At 36.8% G+C, this 22,711-nt stretch overlaps 1 protein-coding gene across 11 annotated transcripts in view; it reads right to left on the reverse strand.

The window, feature by feature from the left end:
- Positions 1-22,711, reverse strand: part of ARAP2 (ArfGAP with RhoGAP domain, ankyrin repeat and PH domain 2) — a 189,152-nt gene that overhangs the window by 62,193 nt on the left and 104,248 nt on the right. For all 11 annotated transcript variants that reach the window (XM_003128906.4, XM_013978574.2, XM_021101087.1 and 8 more), the window contains 2 exons: positions 12,441-12,604; positions 2,447-2,659 (listed from right to left, as the gene is read on the reverse strand). In XM_003128906.4, coding sequence (XP_003128954.1) covers positions 2,447-2,659; positions 12,441-12,604 — 377 coding nt within the window. The remainder of the gene's footprint in view (positions 1-2,446; positions 2,660-12,440; positions 12,605-22,711) is intronic.

Genomic DNA, 22,711 nt, shown 5'->3' on the forward strand with positions numbered 1-22,711 from the left:
GATTCTTTGAAAGCACACAGTCACTTGTAAAGGGCATTCCAATCCCTGGGGAGGTAAGAAACTCTGTGACACATTTTTGAAGTACACTCCTATTCAAAACTTCAACTGATAGCTCTTTTGTACTGATTTTGCCTGCACGTGAGATCTATAAAAATAAACATGGTCATGATGACTTAACTGTGCTGGTAGATGACTCTAAGAGTGAGAGAGGGAGAAAATCCAGATGACATTCAAAGACTATACTACAAGTGAATTAAGCATTATCTATCATCCCTGGTATAATCTAAACATTTTCCCTCATGTCATCCAGTTTTTAACTGTAGAGGTCATTGTATTTAATCAATAAAATGTAATTAACACTACTACTTGTATAACAACATGATGTTAGTATAGCATGTTTTCACAAATCTTCTAAGAGTAAAGTGGATGATATCTTCAAAATAGAGCTTAAGTAACTGGAAAGTAAAACTGAAGATAGATTTCAGGTCATACAGCAAATACAATAAGCTATTCAACGAGGCGCAGATTTCAGACACTTTAATAGTGTTCTTAGAAGAAGAAGTCATATATCATATAATCAGGTGTTATGCCACTGTTGGGCATTCTTTGCCTTGGGTGCACAGGACCCAAGAGAGCTCTCTTATGTGGTCACCGAGAGAGTTCTGGTTTATTCTTGTCAGACCCAACAAAGGGCACTTTCCTGACAGGCCAGCTTGAGCTGCTTGGGATCTGAAAGCAAAGAATTTTTAATCCTATTTGACCCAATACTTAAAGCCTTCTCTTAGTAAATTCTCAAGGGTTCCCATCCAAAGGAAAGGTGAACACACTTCTCTCTGACACATGCTAATATTTCCCAACTGCCTCACCTGGTAGATTGACAAGAGTAATGACATCTTTGTCATGAAATTTGACAACTTCAGTAAAAGCATATGTCACAGATTTTTGATAACTGATTTTTATAATAAAGACACACTGTAAGTCTTTATAAAATAGAGATACTATAAATAACATCATGGTTATAAATTACAATAAAATCTTCTGAAAAAAACAAAAATGAGAGTGGCAAGGTAATTGGGCTTTAAAATATGCATGATCTAATTCCATATTTTATAATCCAGAAAATTACACAATCAGCTTTTTTTTTTTGTGATTAGAGTTAAACCTATTGATTTGAGAAATAGCAGGAAGCAAATCAAAGACTTCTGGATTAGGTAGTTAAATTGTGAAAAGCTTTAATTTTTAACAGTAATACTACTCTCTTCTTGATGACATAGATAAGGGTCAGTCTTGGCATAATTTTTCAAACTGTGTATGTTTTGTGACATTTAAAAATTAATTCCTTCAAATATCACATTTGTGTTTGATATTAAACAAATACTTTCAATGAAAAAAATTATTTCTCAAGAGAAGAGCATTATATAGTCAAATTCAAAGGTCATTTTCCAAAAAAAAAATCTCAAAATAGATTTAATACTTGAAAGAAATATAGCAGTAATTTATATTATAATTCAATGTTACATTTTAAAACTAAAAAAAAAAAATGAAGATTAAAAGTCACCATTTTTTTTCCCATGACATGTGGAAGTTCCCAGGCTAGGGATCAAACCTATGCCATAGGAGCAACCCAACCCCTGCAGTGACAATGTTGGATCTTTAACCTACTACACCACAAGAGAACTCTTCAAAATCATCATTTTGAAAGCACTGTAGATATGGGAAATATTTTTGGTTTACTAATAGAATAAAGATTATATGTAAATAAAAGATGTGGGGACAAAGACTATAAAATAATATGAAAAATGAAAAAAAAGCTCTATTAGAAAGCTGGGATTAAAGATAATATTTATATTTAAAAGTCTTTATTGTATTATTTCTATAAAAGGAGTTATTCTGAAATAATCGATATAAATATAGGTTTTACTGAAATCAATTTGACTCATTAACTGATTTAACAAAACTGCTTTTCTAGGGTCATTTCTTAAGTTTTCTTATAGTATAGCAAAGGCAGAATCTAGAAAAAAGTGAATAAATAAAAAAATATATATATATGTATCTCTAAAGAGGCAGAATAAATGAAAAAGGTTAAGTCAAACAGCTACATGGGAAAATTGTGTAAAACCAATCTTTTATTAAATCTTTCATTTTAATCTTAGTAAGAAATTAATAGCCTACATGGATTTGACTATAATACTTCAAAAGTTAAGACAAAGTAAGCATCTAGAAATTTACCAAAAACTAAGTATTACCATAAAACACAAATTAGCTATTACCATTATAAATTTCTCTTGAAGCAGATATAAACAACTATTGATATTTGCCCAGTTGCTGTTCTGAGCCATTACATCCAGAATTCCTTTCAATTAAATGTTCAGATTATCAAGATTTTTAAAATCTATTATCAAATGAGAAGACAAGCCTTTATTCTGTTCTATATTACATGTATTACCTAAGGCAGAGATCCAATATGGATAGAGCTCCTTGGTAAGAAGTGCATCATCAATGTCAGAGAGAAAACACTTCAACACGCCCGTCACATCTTCAAGCTGATGTTTTCCAGCCCTCAATTTAAAGCTTCTTGCATCCTTTTTGAAACTCTCCAGGAGTTCACTTATGTGCAGAGGATCACCATTCTTTTGATAGATATATTTGCACCCCAAACCTTGTTAAAAAAGAAAAATTCATATGAAAAAAGTCTCAGAATCCACTTTGAACCAATTTTTTTTTTTTTTTTTGTGGGGATGATACATGAGGCAAAATCTAAAAACTGATATAAATATGCATGAGAGAAAAAAGTCCCCACCCCCCCCATAAATTTTAAGTATTTAAAATGTAAACCTGATGAACAAACTATTCCATCCTCAGCTTTTAGTAAGCCCCCCACCAGCCCTTCCTTGAGCTCTTCATAGCATCTTTTCCAAATGTTCTTTTACTGCAAGTGTCCTACCTTCACTTATTCTCCCAGAAAACAAACTTGCCTCTAGTTTCACTGACCAGGTGAGGTTCTCTGGTATAAATTTCCTCAATTCCTTGCACTCATATTCATATATTTATTCTGTCTCTTCCCACATGCACCTTCTTCTAGATGAAGAGTTGGTTCATATCCTTCTCAAAGATAGGAATTCATCAAGTTCCCCATATATAACCGCAGGAGTAGCAGTGGTTAGTTGAAGGAAGAAGATTGGTAATGATAATAATACCAAAAAAAAATTAAATCCTCTCTTGTCCCCTCTCAGGTCTCTTATCTCTCTCCTTCCAAAAATAATCTCAGTTTCCTATATTTATTCCTTCTAACATCTCACATCCCTGTTAATCCTTGAACCAGACAATCTTACATCTGTGCCCCGTTACCACTCCATTGTGGCTATCTTCATCATGAATATCAATGACACCCTATTTTCTAGAAGATTTTCAGTTTTTATGTAATAAGAATCTCTTGCCATGTCTGGCACTCAAAACGTATCCCTGCTAAAAGGGAATCAAAATAGCAGAAGAGTAAGAGTAAGACATGGCTCTAACCTTCTCCCACAAACATCCAAAAAAAAAAAATTCTACATGTAAACAATTCACACAGAACAGCTACTGAACACTGGCAAAAGACCTTAAACCTCCAAAAAGGGCAAGACACCCTCCACGTAACTGGGTAGAACAAAAGGAAAAACAAAAAGAGAGAGAGAGAGATGAGGCAGGAAAAAAAGAATCAGGAAAGAACCAGCACTCCTGAGAGGTAACTGTGAATGGGGAAAGGAATCTGAACATGGGGAGGCCACCTAACTGATGGGTAGAAGAGCTGAGACAAAGCCTCTGTCCAGACTTACGAAGACGAGAAGAGAAAAAACTCAAAAAAAAAAAAAAAAAAAAGAAGAAGAAGAAAGAAAGAAAGAAATGAAAAAGGAGAAATCTCAATGGATAAAGCAGAAATACAAAAAACCGTAAGAGAATACTATAACAATGATATGCCAACAAATTGACAACCTAGAAGAAATGGACAACTTTCTAGAGACAAACAGCCTACCAAAACTGAATCAAGAAGAAATAAATCATTTAAACCAACTGATCACTAGAAATGAAATTGAGGATGTAATAAAAACACTCCCTACAAACAAAAGTCTAGGACCAGATGGCTTCACAGGCAAATTCTACCAAACATACAAAGAGGCACTTATACCTATCCTTCTTGAACTTTTCTAGAAGTTTGAAGAAGGAACACTCCCAAAGATATTCTATGATGCCACCATCACCCCAAAACCAAAACCAAAGACACTACCAAAAAAGAAAATTATATGCCAATATCTTTGATGAATATAGAAGCAAAAATTTTCAACAAAATTTTAGCCAACCAAATCCAACAGCACATAAAAAAGATCCTATGTCATGCCATGACCAAGCGGGACTTATCCCAAGTTCACAAGGATGGTTTGATGTATGCAAATCAATCAACATCCTATAGGACATTAACAAAAGAAAAGTCAAAAACCACATGATCATCTCAATAGATGCAGAAAAAGCATTTGACAAAAATACAAAATCTATTCCTGATGAAAAAATCTTACCAAAGTGGGTATAGAGGGAACATATCTTAACATAATAAGAGCCCTTTATGACAAACTCACAGCCAGTATAATACTCAATGGAGAAAAGCTGAAAGCCTTCCCACTAAAAATCTGGAACAAGACAAGGATGCCCACTCTCATCCCTTTTATTCAACATAGAATTGGAAGCCCTAGCCACAGCAATCAGACAAACAAAAGAAATAAAAGGTATCCAAACTGGAAGAGAAGAGGTACAACTGTCACTCTATCCCTAAGACATGATACCATATAAAGAAAACCCTAAGGACTCCAACTGATCAACCAACTCAGCGAAGTAGCAGGATACAAGGTTAACATTCAGAAATTGGTTGCGTTTCTGAATAGTAACAATGAAATATTAGAAAAGGAATATAAAAATACTTTTTAAAATTGCACCCCCCAAAATTAAATACCTAGGTATAAACCTGACCAAGAGGGTGAAAGACTTACATGCTGAGAACTATAAAACATTAATCAAGAAAATTAAAGAGGATTCAAAAAAATGAATCCTGGATTGGAAGAATTAATATCATTAAATGGCCACACTACCCAAAGCTATCTACAGTTTCAATGCAATCCCTATCAAAGTGCGCATGACATTTTTCACAGAGCTAGAAGAAACAATTCAAAAACTTACATGGAACAATAGAAGATCAGAATTTTCAAGGAAATCATGGGGAAAAACAAAACAAAAACAAGCAGGAGGCCTAACTCTCCCAGACTTCAGAATATTACAAAGCTACATTAATCAAGACAGTGTGGTACTGGTACCAAAAGAGACATACACACAGATGGAACAGAATAGAGAACCCAGAAATGAACCAGACACCTATAATTAATTAATCTTTGACAAAGGAGGCAAGAATATAAAATGGGACAAAGACAGTCTCTTCAGCAAGTGGTGCTGGCAAAACTGGACAGCTGCATGTAAATCAATGAAACTGAAACACACTCTCATACCATGCACAAAATAAACTCAAAATGGCTTAAAGACTTAAACCTAAGACAAGATACCATAAAACTCCTAGTAGATAACATAGGCAAAACATTCTCTGACATCAACCATACAAATGTTTTCTTAGGTCAGGCTCCCAGGGCAATAGAAACAAAAACAAAAATAGGAGTTCCTGTTGTGGCACAGTGGTTAACGAATCCGACTAGGAACCATGAGGTTGCGGGTTCGGTCCCTGCCCTTGCTCAGTGGGTTAACGATCCAGCGTTGCCGTGAGCTGTGGTGTAGGTTGCAGACGCGGCTCAGATCCCGCGTTGCTGTGGCTCTGGCGTAGGCCGGTGGCTATAGCTCCGATTCGACCCCTGGCCTGGGAACCTCCATATGCCACAGGAGCGGCCCAAGAAATAGCAACAACAACAACAACAACAAAGACAAAAAAAAAAGACCAAAAAAAAAAAAAAAAAAAAAAACTTTCAAGCTTTTGCATAGCAAGGGAAACCATTTAAAAAAAAGACAATCTAAGGAATGGGAGAAAATAGTTGCAAGCCATGCAATCAACAAGTGCTTAATCTCTAAAATATACAAACAATTTATAACAACTCAACAGTGAAAAAACAAAACAAAACAAAACAAAACTATAACCCAATTGAAAAATAGTCAGAAGCCCTAAACAGACATCTCAGAAGACATGTGGGGATGAGCAACAGGCACACGAAAAATGCTCAACATCACCAATTATTACAGTAATGCAAAATGAAACTATAATGAGGTACCACCTCACATGGGTCAGAATGACTGGCTCTAATTAATAAGTCAACAAATAAATGCTAGAAAAAGAGTGGAGGAAAGAGAACCCCTTTCCACTGTTAGTGGGAATGTAAATTGGTACAACCACTACAGAAAACAGCATGGAGGTACTTCAGAAAACTAAATACAGAACTTCCATATTCTCCAGCAATCACATTCCTGGGTATATTTATCTGGACAAAAATTTCATTGAAAAAGATACATGCACCCCATGTTCACTGCAGCACTATTTACAATAGCCAAGACATGGAAACAACCTAAATGTCCATTGACAGATGAATGGATTAAGAAAATATGGTATATATACACATCAGAACACTACTAAGCCATAAGAAAGAACATGATAACTCCATTTGCACCAGCATGGATGGAACTAGAGATTCTCACACTAAGTGAAGTAAGTCAAAAAGAGAAAGACAAATACCATATGATATCACTTATATATGGAATCTAAAATATGACAGAAATGGACTCATGGACATAGAGAACAGATTTGCAGTTGCCAAGGGGGACAGGGAGGGAGAGGGATGGATTGGGAGTTTGGGATTAGTAGATTGAATTATTACACTTAGAACAGTTAAGCAATGAGGTCCTGCTGAATATAGCACAGGGATCTAGATTCAATCACTGTGGTAGAACATGACAGAAGATAATATGAGAAAAAGAATGTATATATATGTATAACTTTGTCACTTGGCTGTATAGCAGAAATTCACAGACCACTGTATATCAACTATAGTAAAAAATAAAAAAAAATAAAAGCCTGAACGTTATAGGATTATGATAAAAAATAAAATGAGAGAAAGCATAACAATGAAAACAGGCTTCAAGCTCATGCCTGTTTACATCAAGACCTGGAGCTCTTGTATATAAACCATCTCCCTTTTGATTATGTGTTAGAAAGTGTGCTAAACACTACAAATATTATCACATTTCATCCTCATAATATGAAATAATAGTTAATGAGGAGGTACTATTTTTCCACTTTATAATCCTTTTTGTTTCCTGTACTACCCATAGAAAAAAATGTATCTCTGTTAAAATTCTGTTATTCTCAAGGCTTTCATGATCTTATGACCTCATCTAGTGTTTACTGATGATACTAGGAATCCATTCTCAATTCTCTTCTCTTCCTCAGCCCTCTATACAACTCTCTGGATGACCCCACCTATTCTCACCACTTCAACTATCACATGTAAATTTCAGATATTAATTTCTAAAATTTGAAATGCACACAGGCACTTTAATATACATATACAATATAAATAATCATGTAATACACAATACACTATACTTAAACACAGGAAAAAAATTACTATCCTGCCCCACTCACTATTTCACCTCCCAATCCCAACATGTTCTTTATCTTGTTCCTGTACCTCAACATATGGCATTGACTTCCCACAAGTCCTTTACAAGTGAGAACCTTTCTTTCTCATTTGCCACATTAAAAAAACTGTCAAATTTTTTCATCGTGATTTCTCTCTCATAACTCCCCCTTTTCCATCCCATGTGCTATGATTTATTTTGTGCACCCCATTTCTCTCTATGCTATCCTAACTTGCTGTCCCTATTCTTATGCAGCCCACCAGTCCGTCTCAAAAATACTAACAGTGTGATCTGAGATACACGTCTGCTGGTGTTACCGACAAGCTTTAAAAATAGGAACACCACCCTCCCACTGCCTGAAAAGCAAGTTTGAGGATTTTATTATGTACAAGACCCTACACGAATCACTCTAATTAACCCTCCTGCCTCTTTTATCTTTCGCACTAAGTTCTTTTTTTTTTCATTTTTTTTATTACTCAAATGAATTTATCACATCTGTAGTTGTATAATGATCATAACAATCTGATTTCACAGCATTTCCATCCCACAGCCCAAGCACATCCCCCCACCCCCCAAACTGTCTCCTCTGGAGACCATAAGTTTTTCAATGTCTGTGAGTCAGCATCTGTTCTGCAAAGAAGTTCCGTCTGTCCTTTTTTCAGATTCCACATGTCAGTGAAAGCATTTGATGTTGGTGTCTCATTGTATGGCTGACTTCACTTAGCATGATAGTTTCTAGGTCCATCCATGTTGCTAAAAATGCTGGTATTTCGTTCTTTTTGATGGCTGAGTAATAGTCCATTGTGTATATGTACAACATCTTCTGGATCCACTCCTCTGTTGATGGACATTTAGGTTGTTTCCATGTCTTGACTATTGTAAATAGTGCTGCAATGAACATTGGAGTACATGTGTCTTTGTGAGTCATGGTTTTCTCTGGATAGATGCCCAGGAGTGGGATTGCTGGATCAAATGGTAGTTCTATGTTTAGTTTTCTGAGGAATCTCCATACTGCTTTCCTCAGTGGTTGCACCAATTTACAGTCCCACCAACAGTGTACTAGGGTTCCTTTTTCTCCACACCCTCTCCAGCACTTATTGTTTGTAGACTTTTGGATGATGGCCATTCTGGCTGGTGTAAGGTGGTACCTCATCGTGGTTTTGATTTGCATTTCTCTAATAATGAGTGACGCTGAACATCTTTTCATGTGTTTCTTGGCCATCTGTATGTCTTCTTTGGAGAATTGTCTGTTTAGATCTTCTGCCCATTTTTGGATGGAGTTGTTTATTTTTTTGGTATTGAGGTGCAGAAGGTAGTTATAAATTTTGGAGATTAATCCCTTGTCAGTTGATTCACTTGCAAAGATTTTCTCCCATTCTGTGGGTTGTCTTTTTGTGTTGTTTAGAGTTTCCTTTGCTGTGCAGAAACTTTGAAGTTTGAGTAGGTCCCATTTGTTTATTTTTCTTTTTATTGTCAATACTCTGATGGGTGGATCTGAGAAGATGTTGCTGTCGTTTATGTCAGAGAGTGTTTGGCCTATGTTTTCCTCTAGGAGTTTGATAGTGTCTGGTCTTATATCTAGGTCTTTAATCCATTTGGAGTTTATTTTTGTGTATGGTGTTAGGGAGTGTTCTAATTTCATTCTTTTCCATGTGGCTCTCCAGTTTTCCCAGCACCACTTATTGAACAAGCTGTCCTTTCTCCATTGTATAGTCTTGCTTCCTTTGTCATAGATTAGTTGGCTGTAAGTGCATGGGTTTAATTCTGGGCTTTCTATCCTGTTCCACTGATCTATGTGTCTGTCTTTGTGCCAGTACCATCCAGTTTTGACAACTGTTGCTTTGTAGTATAGTCTGAAGTCCAGGAGCCTGATTCCTCCAGCTCCATTTTTCTTTTTCAGGATGTCTTACTCTGAAAACTACAAGCCACTGATGAAAGAAATCAAAGATGACACAAATAGATGGAAAGATATACCATGCTCGTGGACTGGAAGAGATAATATTATCAAAATGACTATACTACCCAAGGCGATCTACAGATTCAATGCAATCCCTATCAAATTACCAAGGACATTTTTCACAGAACTTGAACAAAATATTTTAAAGTTTGTTTCGCACTAAGTTCTGACCGCATTTAACCACCCAAAATTCCCTGAACAGATGACTACCTTCAGGACTCCACACGTGGGCGCACACTGTTTCTCCTCATGGAATCTGTACTCCCTCCTTCTAACTGGCTCCCATTTCCTCTTAAGACTTACTGTAGGTTCCATGCCTCAGCCATCAAGTCCTCCATGACCACCTCTACACTGGGTAAAATTGACCGCTAAACCCTGGACACCTGTACCAACCCCTGAACCTCTCTGCTGTAGAATTGTGTACACTTGAAATGCAACTGTCTGCCTCCTTATTTGTCTTTGATCCACAATCTATAAGCTCCTAGAAGGCAAAGATCATACCTTAATTTCTGTATACAGCAGTTACACAGTGCAAAGAAATACTCAATAGGCATTCAACACATGACAACAATACAAGAATAAGCAAAGTCTACAAAAAAAAAAAAAAAATCCTAAGTCTCTGAGATCTTATGTTCCAAGCCGAGTGAAATTCTAATTGTTGGTATACAGGTTAACTGAATGTGAAATTGAATGTAATTTTGTTTACATAAATTAAGTTCCCCCAAGAACTAACTACTGTAACTCATTAAAAAATTAAGACTCTAAGAATTATACTGTGAACTTGGTCAAGTTCAGATCTTGACACCATGAGCACAAAAAAATCAGCCTTTAGATTTTAACCCAAGGATTGAGAGGTTCAAAAAAATTGTGACCATAAAGGCTCTGTGCCAGTCACTTGCATCCTATAATCACTGGGAACTTTCTAAGTTCATAACATATCTTCCATTCTATACATGCTGGTAATATTGGGGTTTCCCCCATGTTCTGCTCAAGAAAAAAAATAGTAGAGCCTTTTATTGGCTTTATTAATTTAATATGTGAGTTAATGTACCTTGTGCTAGAGCTCCAAAGTAGTTATAATGTATAAAATTTAGTTGAAAACAATCTAATGCTTAATATTTTAAATTCAAACAAACACCGCAAAGAAACTTCTGATTTCCCTAGAGAAACATTAAATTGGATACACTGGAGCTAGTCAAGTTATTTTAATCATTTGTCAGTTTAAGAAAGACCTTATGCCATTATGAAACTAACGTGATGTGGAAAATTCCCAATGAGGTTATGCTCTTGCTAAAACATAATATGTGTGCAATTCACTTATATCTGTACAATGCAAGTGCACTAATACTGAATTACTAATAAATGAAGATACCTTCTTCCTCTCCCATTTTCAAATAAATAGATGATGACAGTTGATAATAATATAAACATACAATTAAAGGAAGTATCTTCATAGAGTAATCCCACTTAGTGTGATTATATGCATATTTACAATAGATATTATATATTTATTTACAAATAGATATATAATTCAAACACAATAAATCTATATATTAATGTTAATTGTACTTGGATTACATAAAAAATAAGTAAAATACTTAAATTGCCAGTCTCCCTAGAAGAAAATAGATTTTATATATATATATATATATGTATATATATATATATATATATAAATTCTAAACAATTTCCCCAAATTATTTTATTCATAGCCTTTGTTATTTCTGACATTGTGTTTCCCATCAGTACACTGTTAGTTCTCATACTAAAAGGTACGATTTATGGCTTTGTCTTTCACTTTATACTCCCACTGCTCAGTTTCTTTACCAAGCTCAGTAGCTTTCACACAACAGACACTCAATAAATAAGTAAAAACCTCATAATAATGTTTTCCTACAGGTCTCACTGATTACACCTTCTTTTCAAATTAAAAACACAAAGATATTTTGAATATTAGGAGATCAATGAATGTTAATAGATCTTCCAAAAAAACAGATAAATCATTTTATTCCTCTGTATGTATAACCTAAAACAATGGCATTTATCTACAGATTAAAAGAGAACATATTTTATATTAAAAATACTGTTAAAAAATTTCTACCTTTTAGAGTATTAGGAAAATATGTGACAGAATGAATTTTAAGCATGAAGAGTAATTTGAAAGTAAACATGAACAATAAGGAGATACTTCATTTGCTTTTCAGCCATATCTAAAATACTACCATACCATATTAAATTAAAATGAAGCTGCACCATGTAGGTATAAATTAAGTTGGTTTTAACCTACAAATTATTCATAAAAGTATCTGTTATAAGTAAGTCACACTATTGCAATTAATAGTCATGGTTCTTAACATAGATATGTGACCAACAGCATGCTGAATGGAACAAATACACGCACACTTTGTACACAGGCCAAAAAAAGTAAGTTCTTTTATATATTGTCCCATAGTTTGCCACTTCTAAAAATACACTCAGGCACCAATGCATTCCCCTAGACTTCGGAGTTGTAACCTCTGAAATGTACAATCTTTAATTTTTAAAACGCATTTTAAAATGTGATTTCTAACACGTCATTTAAAAATTTTATGCACATCAAGGAAGAAAACAGTAAAGGCACATGATATAATTTAAATGAGTTTTACTGTGAGAAGACATGGCATTTACGCTGAACAATGCCTATGCTTTTATTTTTATGCCTTTATTTTCCAATGATGTCCTTACAAAAACAAAGGGCTCTCATTCAGTTCAATGGAGGTTCCACTTCAAAACTGTCAGAATGATACTACGGGTTCTGGGGGTTGAATAAAAACTCTGTGATACTTACCATACTGTGTAACAAATGCTATACAGCTGTTCACGATAATGGGAACGTCATTTTTGCTGAGCTGCTGATCTTGTAATGCATTACCATCTGTACCTGCTGCTTTTTCAATTGCAATATGCCAGACTGTGAAATCCAACTTGGTATGCCCATGGATGTATAATGTTCTGCAAGGTTTCAAAAGTACTTTAAGTTATAATTTTGCTTTAAAAAAAAAATCTTACTTCTATTCAGATTATCCTTAAATCCATATAAATGTGATCTTGTCTCAAACATGAGAACAAAAGCACCCTGTCTACCACCAGCTTCCACTCACTCAATCCCTCTTTTGCTCATACTCTGTCGCGTCTATCTCACTAGAGTTCAGGAAGTTCCCTGAACATGTGGTCTCACTTCCCTTCATTCTGTTTCAGAATAACTGAATGGAATCTGTTCTGGCAAGTATCATCAGTGACTTCTAATGGAAGTTTGGGGCTATGCTGTTCAAGATTTTAGAACTGCTGATGAGTTCATTCCTTTAAAAAAAAAAAAAGGAAGAGGAAAAAAATACTACCCAATTCAACTTTTGTAGCACAATTCTTTCTAGCTTTTCCTATCTTTCTAGTCCCTCAATTTCTTCCCCAAGCTCACTTATTTCTGAAAACAAAGTTGTAACTTTGGTGCACTCACAAGAACTCCAAAGGATGCTTCAGAGACAGGTCATTTGGGCCACTGTATACAAGCTGCTAATTCCCAAATACCTATCTCCAGGCAATGACCATCTCACAAATCAGTTCTCCATGTGAATGAAAAGCTACAGCATAAAGCAGCTAAGAGAGTGGGAAATCCAGTAAGTTCCCAAGCTCAAGTTTTAGCTCTGTACTCATTTCCTTTATGACCTTGGACAAATTATCCACCTTCTTGGTTGTTAGTTTCATCACTGACAAAATGAGGAAAACAACAGTACTCACCTCAGTACTCAATAATAAATGTAACTGGTAACTAGTAAACCATCATACTAATTAATGCTAATTTTTGGACATCTTCATCTTGATGTGCCACAAGTATCTCAAATCTTTTTGCCTACTCATACCAAACCGGTACTACTTTCTCCACTTATCTCACCAGAAATTTTGGATTAATTAACTGTAGCTTGGTCCCTCCAGCCCTCAGCCCTCACCTCATCAATGTCATCTAAATTCAGTTACAAAATTCTGTTGAGTCCATTTCCCTGTCATATTTGCTCTGCCTCCTCTTCATTCAAACACCGCTTTATTTCAGATTTTTCTATTGCTCCAAGAGGTCATTAAAATCCCTCCAAACAAAATTCCTTTCCCAATTCTCCACTTCTCTGATCCTTACTCAAGACTGCCAGCATTATCTTTCTAAGATGCAAAGCTAACGACCTCACTTTCTGATCACTGTGCCTTCATGATCTGACTCATTTTCCCCTCTAACTTTGCCATTCCCAGATGGATCAACAGAAGGAAGGAAGGAAGGAAGGAAGGAAGGAAGGAAGGAAGGGAGGGAGGGAGGGAGGGAGGGAGGGAAGGAAGGAAGGAAGGAAGGAAGGAAGGAAGGAAGGAAGGAAGGATGGAAGGAATTAACATGCCCTTGTCTTTTTTTCTTTTCTTTTGGGGCTGCATCCTCAGCATATAGAGGTTCCGAGGCTGGGGGTCAAACTGGAGCTGCAGATGCTGGCCTGTGTCACAGTCACAGCAACGCCAGATCCAAGCCGCATCTGCCACCTACCCCACAGCTCATGGCAATGCCAGATCCTTAACCCACTGAGTGTAGCCAGGGATCAAACCTGCATCCTCACGGATGCTAGTCAGCTAAGTTTCCGCTGAGCCATGAGGTGAACCCCAACATGTCCTTGTCTTTGTAATAAATATTTCCTGCACTTTGGCTGGTTACTCCAACTCCTCCCCCATTGGTGTATTGTGTTTCCCAGGTAACCCTCCATCCCCATCTCCCTCCCATGTTCATTGTGTAATAGGCCTCCTTTCTTAAAACTGAATATCCACTCTGCCCTCGTCATATCATCTCTTATATCTGCATGAAAGTTTTAGCTCCTAGACCCCAAACTTTGTACAAAGAAAGAAAGCATTTCAGTACCAATAGCCTTTAGTATAGTGCCAAGCATTTAGTGAGTACATAATCATTTTAAAGTTCTATTACTAGATATAAAATTGATTTGAAACAAAAATTAATCATTGATGTATTTAAGTATATTTACACCAAGTAAAACTATTTAATTTTTCTTCCTTTCTTTTGTTTTTAACGGCTGCACCAGTGCTTTATGGAAGTTCCCTGGTCATACTGGAGCTGCAGCTGAGACCTATGGCACAGGCACAGCAACACCAGATTTAAGCAGCATCTGTGACCAGTGCTGCAGCTTCCAGCAATGCCGGATCCTTAACCCACTGAGTGAAGCCAGAGATCAAACCTGCACCCTCACAGAGGCAATGTTGGGTCCTTAACCCACTGAGCCACAATGGGAACTCCAAAACTACTTAATTTGGTTTTCAGACTAGGAGACAGCTGCTTTGGATTCAAGACAAAGAGAAAGGAATGAGCTCCTTGAACTCTGGATTGTTTTGTTTGTTCTGAGGCAGAGGAGAGGGGGACTAATCTTTCACACTCCTGACAATTCACAGGCTCTACTTGAAAAAGAAAACAAACGTTCTCCTTTCTTTACTTTGGTTTCTTTTCTTGAAATGCTCCTCTAAGAAGATAAAGCTACTGGTATCCACCTCCACTCATTTCTAACATCTGCTGAACTTGCTGTAACGCCTACTTCTTCACTGATGGTGCTGCCCATATCTTCACCTCCTGCTTCCTGACATCTGTATCTATTGTTTTATTTTCTACACCACCACAGCAGCCCTGACCTCCAGATTTTGTAATTTCCTTTTTGAAGAATTTTGACGCTTGCTCTAATACTCCTGATATGCTTTAGCCTTTTCACTTATCTTACCTCATCTTTAGCTCAAAAGCATTCCACTGCTGGGTATATTTGTCTAGATAAAACTATTATAACAGGAGTAATTTCCCTGAGAAGGATCAAGCCCCTGCCATTATGTCAGCCTAATCAAATGACATCGTGATCAATTCAGGAGTTTAGGTAAAGAGAAGATTTTTAACTTTTTTTGAGTTTTAGTTTTTTTTTTTTTTTTTGTCTTTTTGCTATTTCTTGGGCCGCTCCTGCGGCATATGGAGGTTCCCAGGCTAGGGGTCCAATCGAAGCTGTAGCCACTGGCCTATACCAGAGCCACAGCAACACGGGATCCGAGCCGCGTCTGCAACCTACACCACAGCTCACGGCAATGCTGGATCCTTAACCCACTGAGCAAGGGCAGGGACCGAACCCGCAACCTCATGGTTCCTAGTCGGATTCGTTAACCACTGCGCCACGACGGGAACTCCCTAGTTTTGTTTTTTTTTTTTAATTTGGATAATTAAGCTCCAAATATGAGATAAGATCTTTGAAATGGTTTGCTTATAAACAAACTACAGTGAGTCAGTGTTTAAGCAAGCAGTGAAATAACCCCAAAAGGCAATGGCCCTCCTACACTGCAAGTAGGATTCTGCCATTAATTGTAAATGTTTCAAACTTCTAATTTCCTTTCTAGTCAGAAGGAACTCTGTGACAAGTTTCGCTGTCTCCTAGTGAACTACTGAAGGGTAGAATGAGTAATGACAGGTTAACTCCTGAGTCGACTTATCAAAGGCTGAATCCTAAAAATACATCATCTTATGCAGTAGATGTCTGACATTTAGCGGCATCAGTTCAACAACTCTTCTCTCTGATGCTATCTAAACTCTGTGCACATTGAATAAAGCATCAAAAGGTATTTTCAACACAAATGCTGGCCAACTCTGCGATTTCAAGTGTTATCAAACAACAATTTTACATTTCTAGATAAGGATTCCAAAGAAATATGAATTTACATCTTGAAAATCTGGAAAGTTATTTTGAAGAACTGTAATTATAGAGAGATACATTTTCTTAATTGTCTATTCCCCAAGCCTAAATTTTAAACGGTGCTTCAAAGCCACAGAAAGAAACATCTCTGGGAGTTCCTGTTGTGGCTCAGTGGGTTAATGATCTGGCTTGTCTCTGGAGGCTCCAGTCCGATCCCTCGCAGGGCACAGTGGGTTAAGGATCCAGCAGCTGTTGTAGAGGTTACAGCTCGGGCTTGGGTTGATCCCTGCTATGGAAACTTCCACATGCCCTGGGTACAGGCAAGAAAGAAAAAGAAAATCTCTATCCCTACAATGAATCAACACAGTTCAATAAGACCTAGAAACCAGTCCCAAGACTAATAAAAACAATTTTCTCAAAACTGTAATATAATAACCCCAACGTATGAACTATCGTATTTGAGCCTCATCTGTGGACAAGAACCACAGCAAGTGATAGGATCTATAAATGTGGCTGTATATAAAATAAATACACGTATATAAAGAACATTTGAACACAACTAAAAAGTAAAAACAAAAACTTTCAAAAATATGACTAAAAAAGGTACTATCATAGGAGTTCCCATCGTGGCACAGTGGTTAACGAATTCGACTAGGAACCATGAGGTTGCGGGTTCGGTCCCTGTCCTTGCTCAGTGGGTTAACGATCCGGCTTTGCCATGAGCTGTAGTGTAGGTTGCAGATGCGGCTTGGATCCCGCGTTGCTGTGGCTCTGGCGTAGGCCGGTGGCTGCGGCTCCGATTGGACCCCTAGCCTGGGAACCTCCATATGCCGTGGGAACAGCCCAAGAAATAGCAAAAAAGACAAAAAAAAAAAAAAAAGGTACTATCATAGACATTTATACAAAAATAAAAATACTAAGGCCTGTAGTATAAGCCAGCATTTGCGTAGTCAAAAAAAAATATGTTGCTTTCATTTCTGGATAATACTTTTGCTGGTTACAGTATTTTAGGCTAATATCTGCTGGTTTCGTGTTTTGGGGTTCCTCCCCACTATGACTCCCCTAGTACATTAAAAGACTTCATTATACTATTTCCTGGCTTATACCACTTCTGACAAGGCATTCTCATCTTTGTCCACTATTTATGTCTTTTTTCCTCTGGTACTTTTTTTTTTTCCCTTACACTGGTTTTCAGGAATTTGATTAGTATGCATCTTGATGTGGTTTGTCTTCATCAGGCCTGAGGTATGTTGATCTTAGTATACATGTGGATTTATAACTTTCACTGAATTCAGAAAGTGGCCACACTTCTTTGAATTTTTTTTTTTTACTCTATCGTCTCTCATTTGGGGATTCTAATTATACTTATATAAGAATATCTGATGTTGCCTGACAGGTCACTGAGGTTATGTTAATTTTATTCTGTCTTTTCTCAGGGCTTAAGTTTTGATAATTTCTACTGTCATGCCTTCAAGCCCATCGAGTTTTTTTAACATAAAGTCTATTCTTATATTTAGCTGAACCAGTGAAGTTGTCTTTTCAGATAATATATTCTTTAGCTTTAGAAGTTACACGTGGGGAGTTCCTGTCGTGGCTCAGTGGTTAACGAATCCGACTAGGAACCATGGGGTTGAGGGTTCGATCCCTGGCCTCGCTCAGTGGGTTAAGGATCCGGCATTGCCCAGAGCTGTGGTATGGGTCAGAGGCTACAGCTCCGATTAGACCCCTAGCCTGGAAACCTCCATATGCTGCAGGTGTGGCCCTAAAAAGACAAAAAAAAGAAGTTATATTTGGTTCTTCAGATTGATTTTTCTCACCATGGTTATATTTTCTTTTACATCTATCTACATATCTCTATATATAATATTTTAAAATTACTGTCTGTTTTAAATATACTATTTTAAATAGACTGGTCTATATTCTTTACTAATTCCATTATCCTTCTCATTTCTGGGCCTGTTCTTATCAACTTATTTGCAGCATTTTCACATCAGTAGTAATTTTATCTGTATGCCAGACATCATGAGTGTTAAGCTCAGTATCAGGATTGTGCTGTCTTCCTTAAAAGCATGTTGATGTTTGTATTGGGATCTTTTGCCTATTTGAGCAGGTAACTAAAGTGCTGTGGAGAGGTCTGTTTTAAAGCTTTGGAAGGTAAAAATTGAGCGGCCTTTACCTGAGGGCTGGGTTAGCCTTAATACTCTGGAATGACCTTTCTTGGGTCTTTACAAGTGCTCTGTGTGTTTAATGAGGTCGGTCTAACCTGGCTAGATAAATCTGAGCCTATTCCAACACTGTGTAAGCTCTGGGAACTGTCTGACTCACAGCATGCCCTGCGAGTATTTCTGCCTAGAGTTTCAGCCTGTAAATATGCAGGTTAGAATTGAGCTGAAGATGGAAGAGGACCCCTATGAAGATCTTTGAAACTCTTGCTTTATACATCTCCCTCTCTGTTCTACGTTGCACTCTATCCTGCAAAGTGTAGCTACCACAGATTCCCCAAACTCTCTCTCCACCTCTTCAACACAGCAAAACCACCACGTTCTGCTCAGGTCTCCCCATTCCCTGTGCTTGGGGCTGGTAGGAAGCCCAGTAATCTTAAGCCTTATGTCACGTCACTTGTTTCCCTTCGCTCATGATCACAGTCTTGGAATGTCTATTGTCCCAAAGTCTTAAAATAGCTGGCTTTCTATGGTTTGTTCAGGTTTATAGTTGTTTAAAGCAGGAGGAGCATGTTCCACGCCAGTTACCTCTTCATGGACAGAAATGGGAGTTTAGCACATTTTATTTCTCATGATATCTTTAAATCACCCTCAATTCAGTTTACAGAGAAATTTTTTTTCCCCCACACCTTTAGATAAGAAACTGCTACACAGAGATGGAGGCAAGCTATTATTAAGGAATTCTTACACGCAGACACTGTGTCACAAGAATAATGCAGAAAGAAATATTAGCTTATGGAGGTCCCGTCGTGGCTCAGTGATTAACGAATCCGACTAGGAACCATGAGGTTTCGGGTTCCATCCCTGGCCTTGCTCAGTGGTTGGGGATCTGGCGTTGCCGTGAGCTGTGGTGTAGGTTGCAGACGCAGCTCAGATCCCATGTTGCTGTGGCTCTGATGTAGGCCAACAGCTACAGCTCCAATTAGACCCCTAGCCTGGGAACCTCCATATGCCATGGGAGCGGCCCTAGAAATGGAAAAAAAAAAAAGAAATAGAAAAAAAGACAAAAAATAAATAATAAATAATAAATAAATAAATAATAAATAAAAAAAAGAAACATTAGCTTAAATAGCTTGTTTCCTTTGAAGCCAACACTCAGTAACAAGTGTTAAGGCACACTATTTTCTGAGGGAGGCAAAGCCTCCAGTTTTTCATTTTCATCTCTGCATACTATTAGCCAATCACCTACAGGAATGTGAGAAAGAGCCCTGGTTAAAGTCTGCTTAAAAAGAAGAAAAAAAAAAAGCTTCTCTACCCTACCCTTGTGAAGACTTTATGGTTCTTTTCTTTACCCTTGTAAAGAGCCTATAGTCCTTTCCAGAACAAGGCAAGTTATTAATTACATTTAATCGATAATACTAATATGGTTTCAAATTTACTTTTCCAGGCCCATGGTCTCATGTTTCCTCCTTAAGAACTGAAGGTTAAGGCCAACCTGAACTGAAGCTGTTACCTAGCTCAATCCATTCTCTGAAACTATTGTTTCCATCTCTTGGAATACCTTAGTCTCTCAACCGCTCAGTTTTTCCTACTCTAATTTTATCTAAGATTCTAGAGCCACTTAAATATACTTTTTCTTATACATAAAAATGATCTCATTTATCTAGAAGAGATCTTCTCATTCTTCAGTATTTTTTCACACCATATTGCAATTATTTGTTCATAAACTTACATTCTAGTATACAGGAGATGCTTCGGACTAAATGAAATAAATTCTTGAAGCAAATAATATAAACTTTAAAATCCACCTTTTGTTAAAGAGTCACACGTTCCCTTTGTCGTAGTTCTCTTTAGTTTAAAAAAAAAAAAATCACCTTACCAAGTAAATGTGAATATTCCCTTTCTTTTTTGCAAAACCTGTGGGGGTGGTGAGAGAAGAGCATTTGCCTTGGCAACATTCAGATTAAACCATCTCTACAAATTAAATCATCAGAAAGTTACAAAAGCAGCCAAGCTGATATTGTGGGCAATCGGCTACTGTTTAATTTGCAATTACATGCACAATTTAGAAACCACTTTAAGATAATTCACCCTGGAGAGTACTGTTAACACATAAACTGCTATAAAATACAATTCAAGGAGAAAAAAAAATCACATGTAATAAGTTGATATGAAGTAAGAATCTTAACTTAGGGTGTTAATCTCCCAAATTGAGAAAAGTAGTCTGTTCCATAATTGTGAAACATAATGATAAAATGTTTATTCCCCAGTGTTGGCTTCTTTATGTCTAGAATTTGCAGTTAAAACTGAATGTAGTCAGGCTTGGAAGCCATCAAGTGCATTATGCTTTACTATAGGTCAACTAAGCAATCTTAGAAAAAATTAAAACAAACAAAATTAAAAAAAAAAAAAACATGCTAGTCTGTTCTGTTTCTGATAACACAGCTGAGTTACTCATACTGTGTTTATTATAACCAACAGCCTTTCAGTAAAAGCTTAATAATAGGTGTCTTTGACAAATGTGCACAAAGCTACAGAATGTGAGATGGTGAACACAGTAACTTATTTATCAGAAAGAGATACGCAGAGAATGTGGGCCAAGTGCAGAAACAGTTTTCAAATGTTATGAAAAGGATGTTGTAATCTACTGAACATTTCAGTCACAGTGGATATATAACCAACCTACTGTCCCGGAAAGTGCCTTCTGACCTCATCATGGCCCGGGACATTCACTAACGATAGATACTCAAAAACATTATTTTTTTTTTTTTCACAGACAGAAATCCTGACTAAGGCTTAGAAGAGAAGCACAGAATCTAAGTCCCAATAACAGCATCAAATATCATACCAGAAAGCCTTAAGTGTAATCAAGAAAGCTTTATTTCCCAAAATAATAATTTTTAAAGTATACAAAGAATACACATTAAAGCCACACCATCTGGAGCACCTTCTGCTTGGAGCTTTTCAGGGCAAAAATGCTCTGTGTGTGGAAAATATTATTGTAATATTTTTAAGTGTAAAGATACTCATGTTATCGATACAGAGAAAATTACCATCAAGATTAAAATATATATCTAAACAGTGACTATATTCAATGGATGGTTATCAGTTTATGAATGTTTCTTGTTCATGGGGTTCATTCTCTTGCCTTTAAGAAACATTAATACAGTTTAACACTTTAATTAGAGGTAACAAGGAAGAAATTTTGTGAAATTAATTCATTAAGTTTATTTATGATTTATGGTTCTGGTTCAAGATGATACTAACAAAAAAAATTGAAAGTTAAATCTTATAGCTAGTTGGTTTCTCTTTCAATTATCCTTCTGTTAGAATTGAGGGATCTCTCCTCTTCTATCGTCACTCTTTCGTTTTTATGTTCTTTGGTTTGCTTTTGTTTTTGTCTCTGTCCATCAAAATGTTTTAGATGACACAAGTTCAAGCTATCTAAAACAAACTGCAACATATATCCCTTCCACTAATCCTATTAACCTCCAGATATCCTTGACCAACTGTCCTGACAAGCTGTATCTAATCTTATTCTGTTCCCAGCCTTACCCTAATCCAGTCTCTGCTTTCTCACTTCTGTTTTTCTCTACATCCGCAGATGGGCTACCCATCACTTACCCAGTGGTGTATCTGTCCTCATCAGACAGCACCAGACACTTTTGATTATTCCTTCCTTCTTCAAACACTCTCTTGGTTTCCTGCCTCACTCTCTGGATAAAGTAGCTTTACACCCCTGGATGGCTAGTCTTCCCTGACAACTGCCCCTCATCTCCACATAGATGTTTTATAGATCAAGACTCCAACCTGTTACTTCTTCCCTTCTTGTTCTATAGACTCTCCCTAAGGGATTTCACCTTCCTCCTCTATATACAGATACCTCCAAAATCTACATCTCCACTCCACTCACCAGTCGTGACCATTAGATCCATAAATATAACTCCCTCCTAGCAATTTCTCCTTAGAAGTGTATAAGCATCGCATGTCCAACATGTCAAAAATCAAACATTATCTCCCAAGCTCTCTTCCAAACCTGCTCTTTTTCCCATTATCCTCTATCCCCGGTCCATTTATTTATATAGCATATACATACCCACATATTTGTACATGAAGTGTGTATGTTGGTGTATAAATACATAGATATATAAACATAAGCCCCTGTTCCACACCACACAAGGTGCTATGTATACCTGCATGTTCTT

Source organism: Sus scrofa, chromosome 8 (genome assembly GCF_000003025.6).
Source record: "Sus scrofa isolate TJ Tabasco breed Duroc chromosome 8, Sscrofa11.1, whole genome shotgun sequence".
In the NCBI taxonomy this organism is placed as follows: Eukaryota; Metazoa; Chordata; class Mammalia; order Artiodactyla; family Suidae; genus Sus; species Sus scrofa.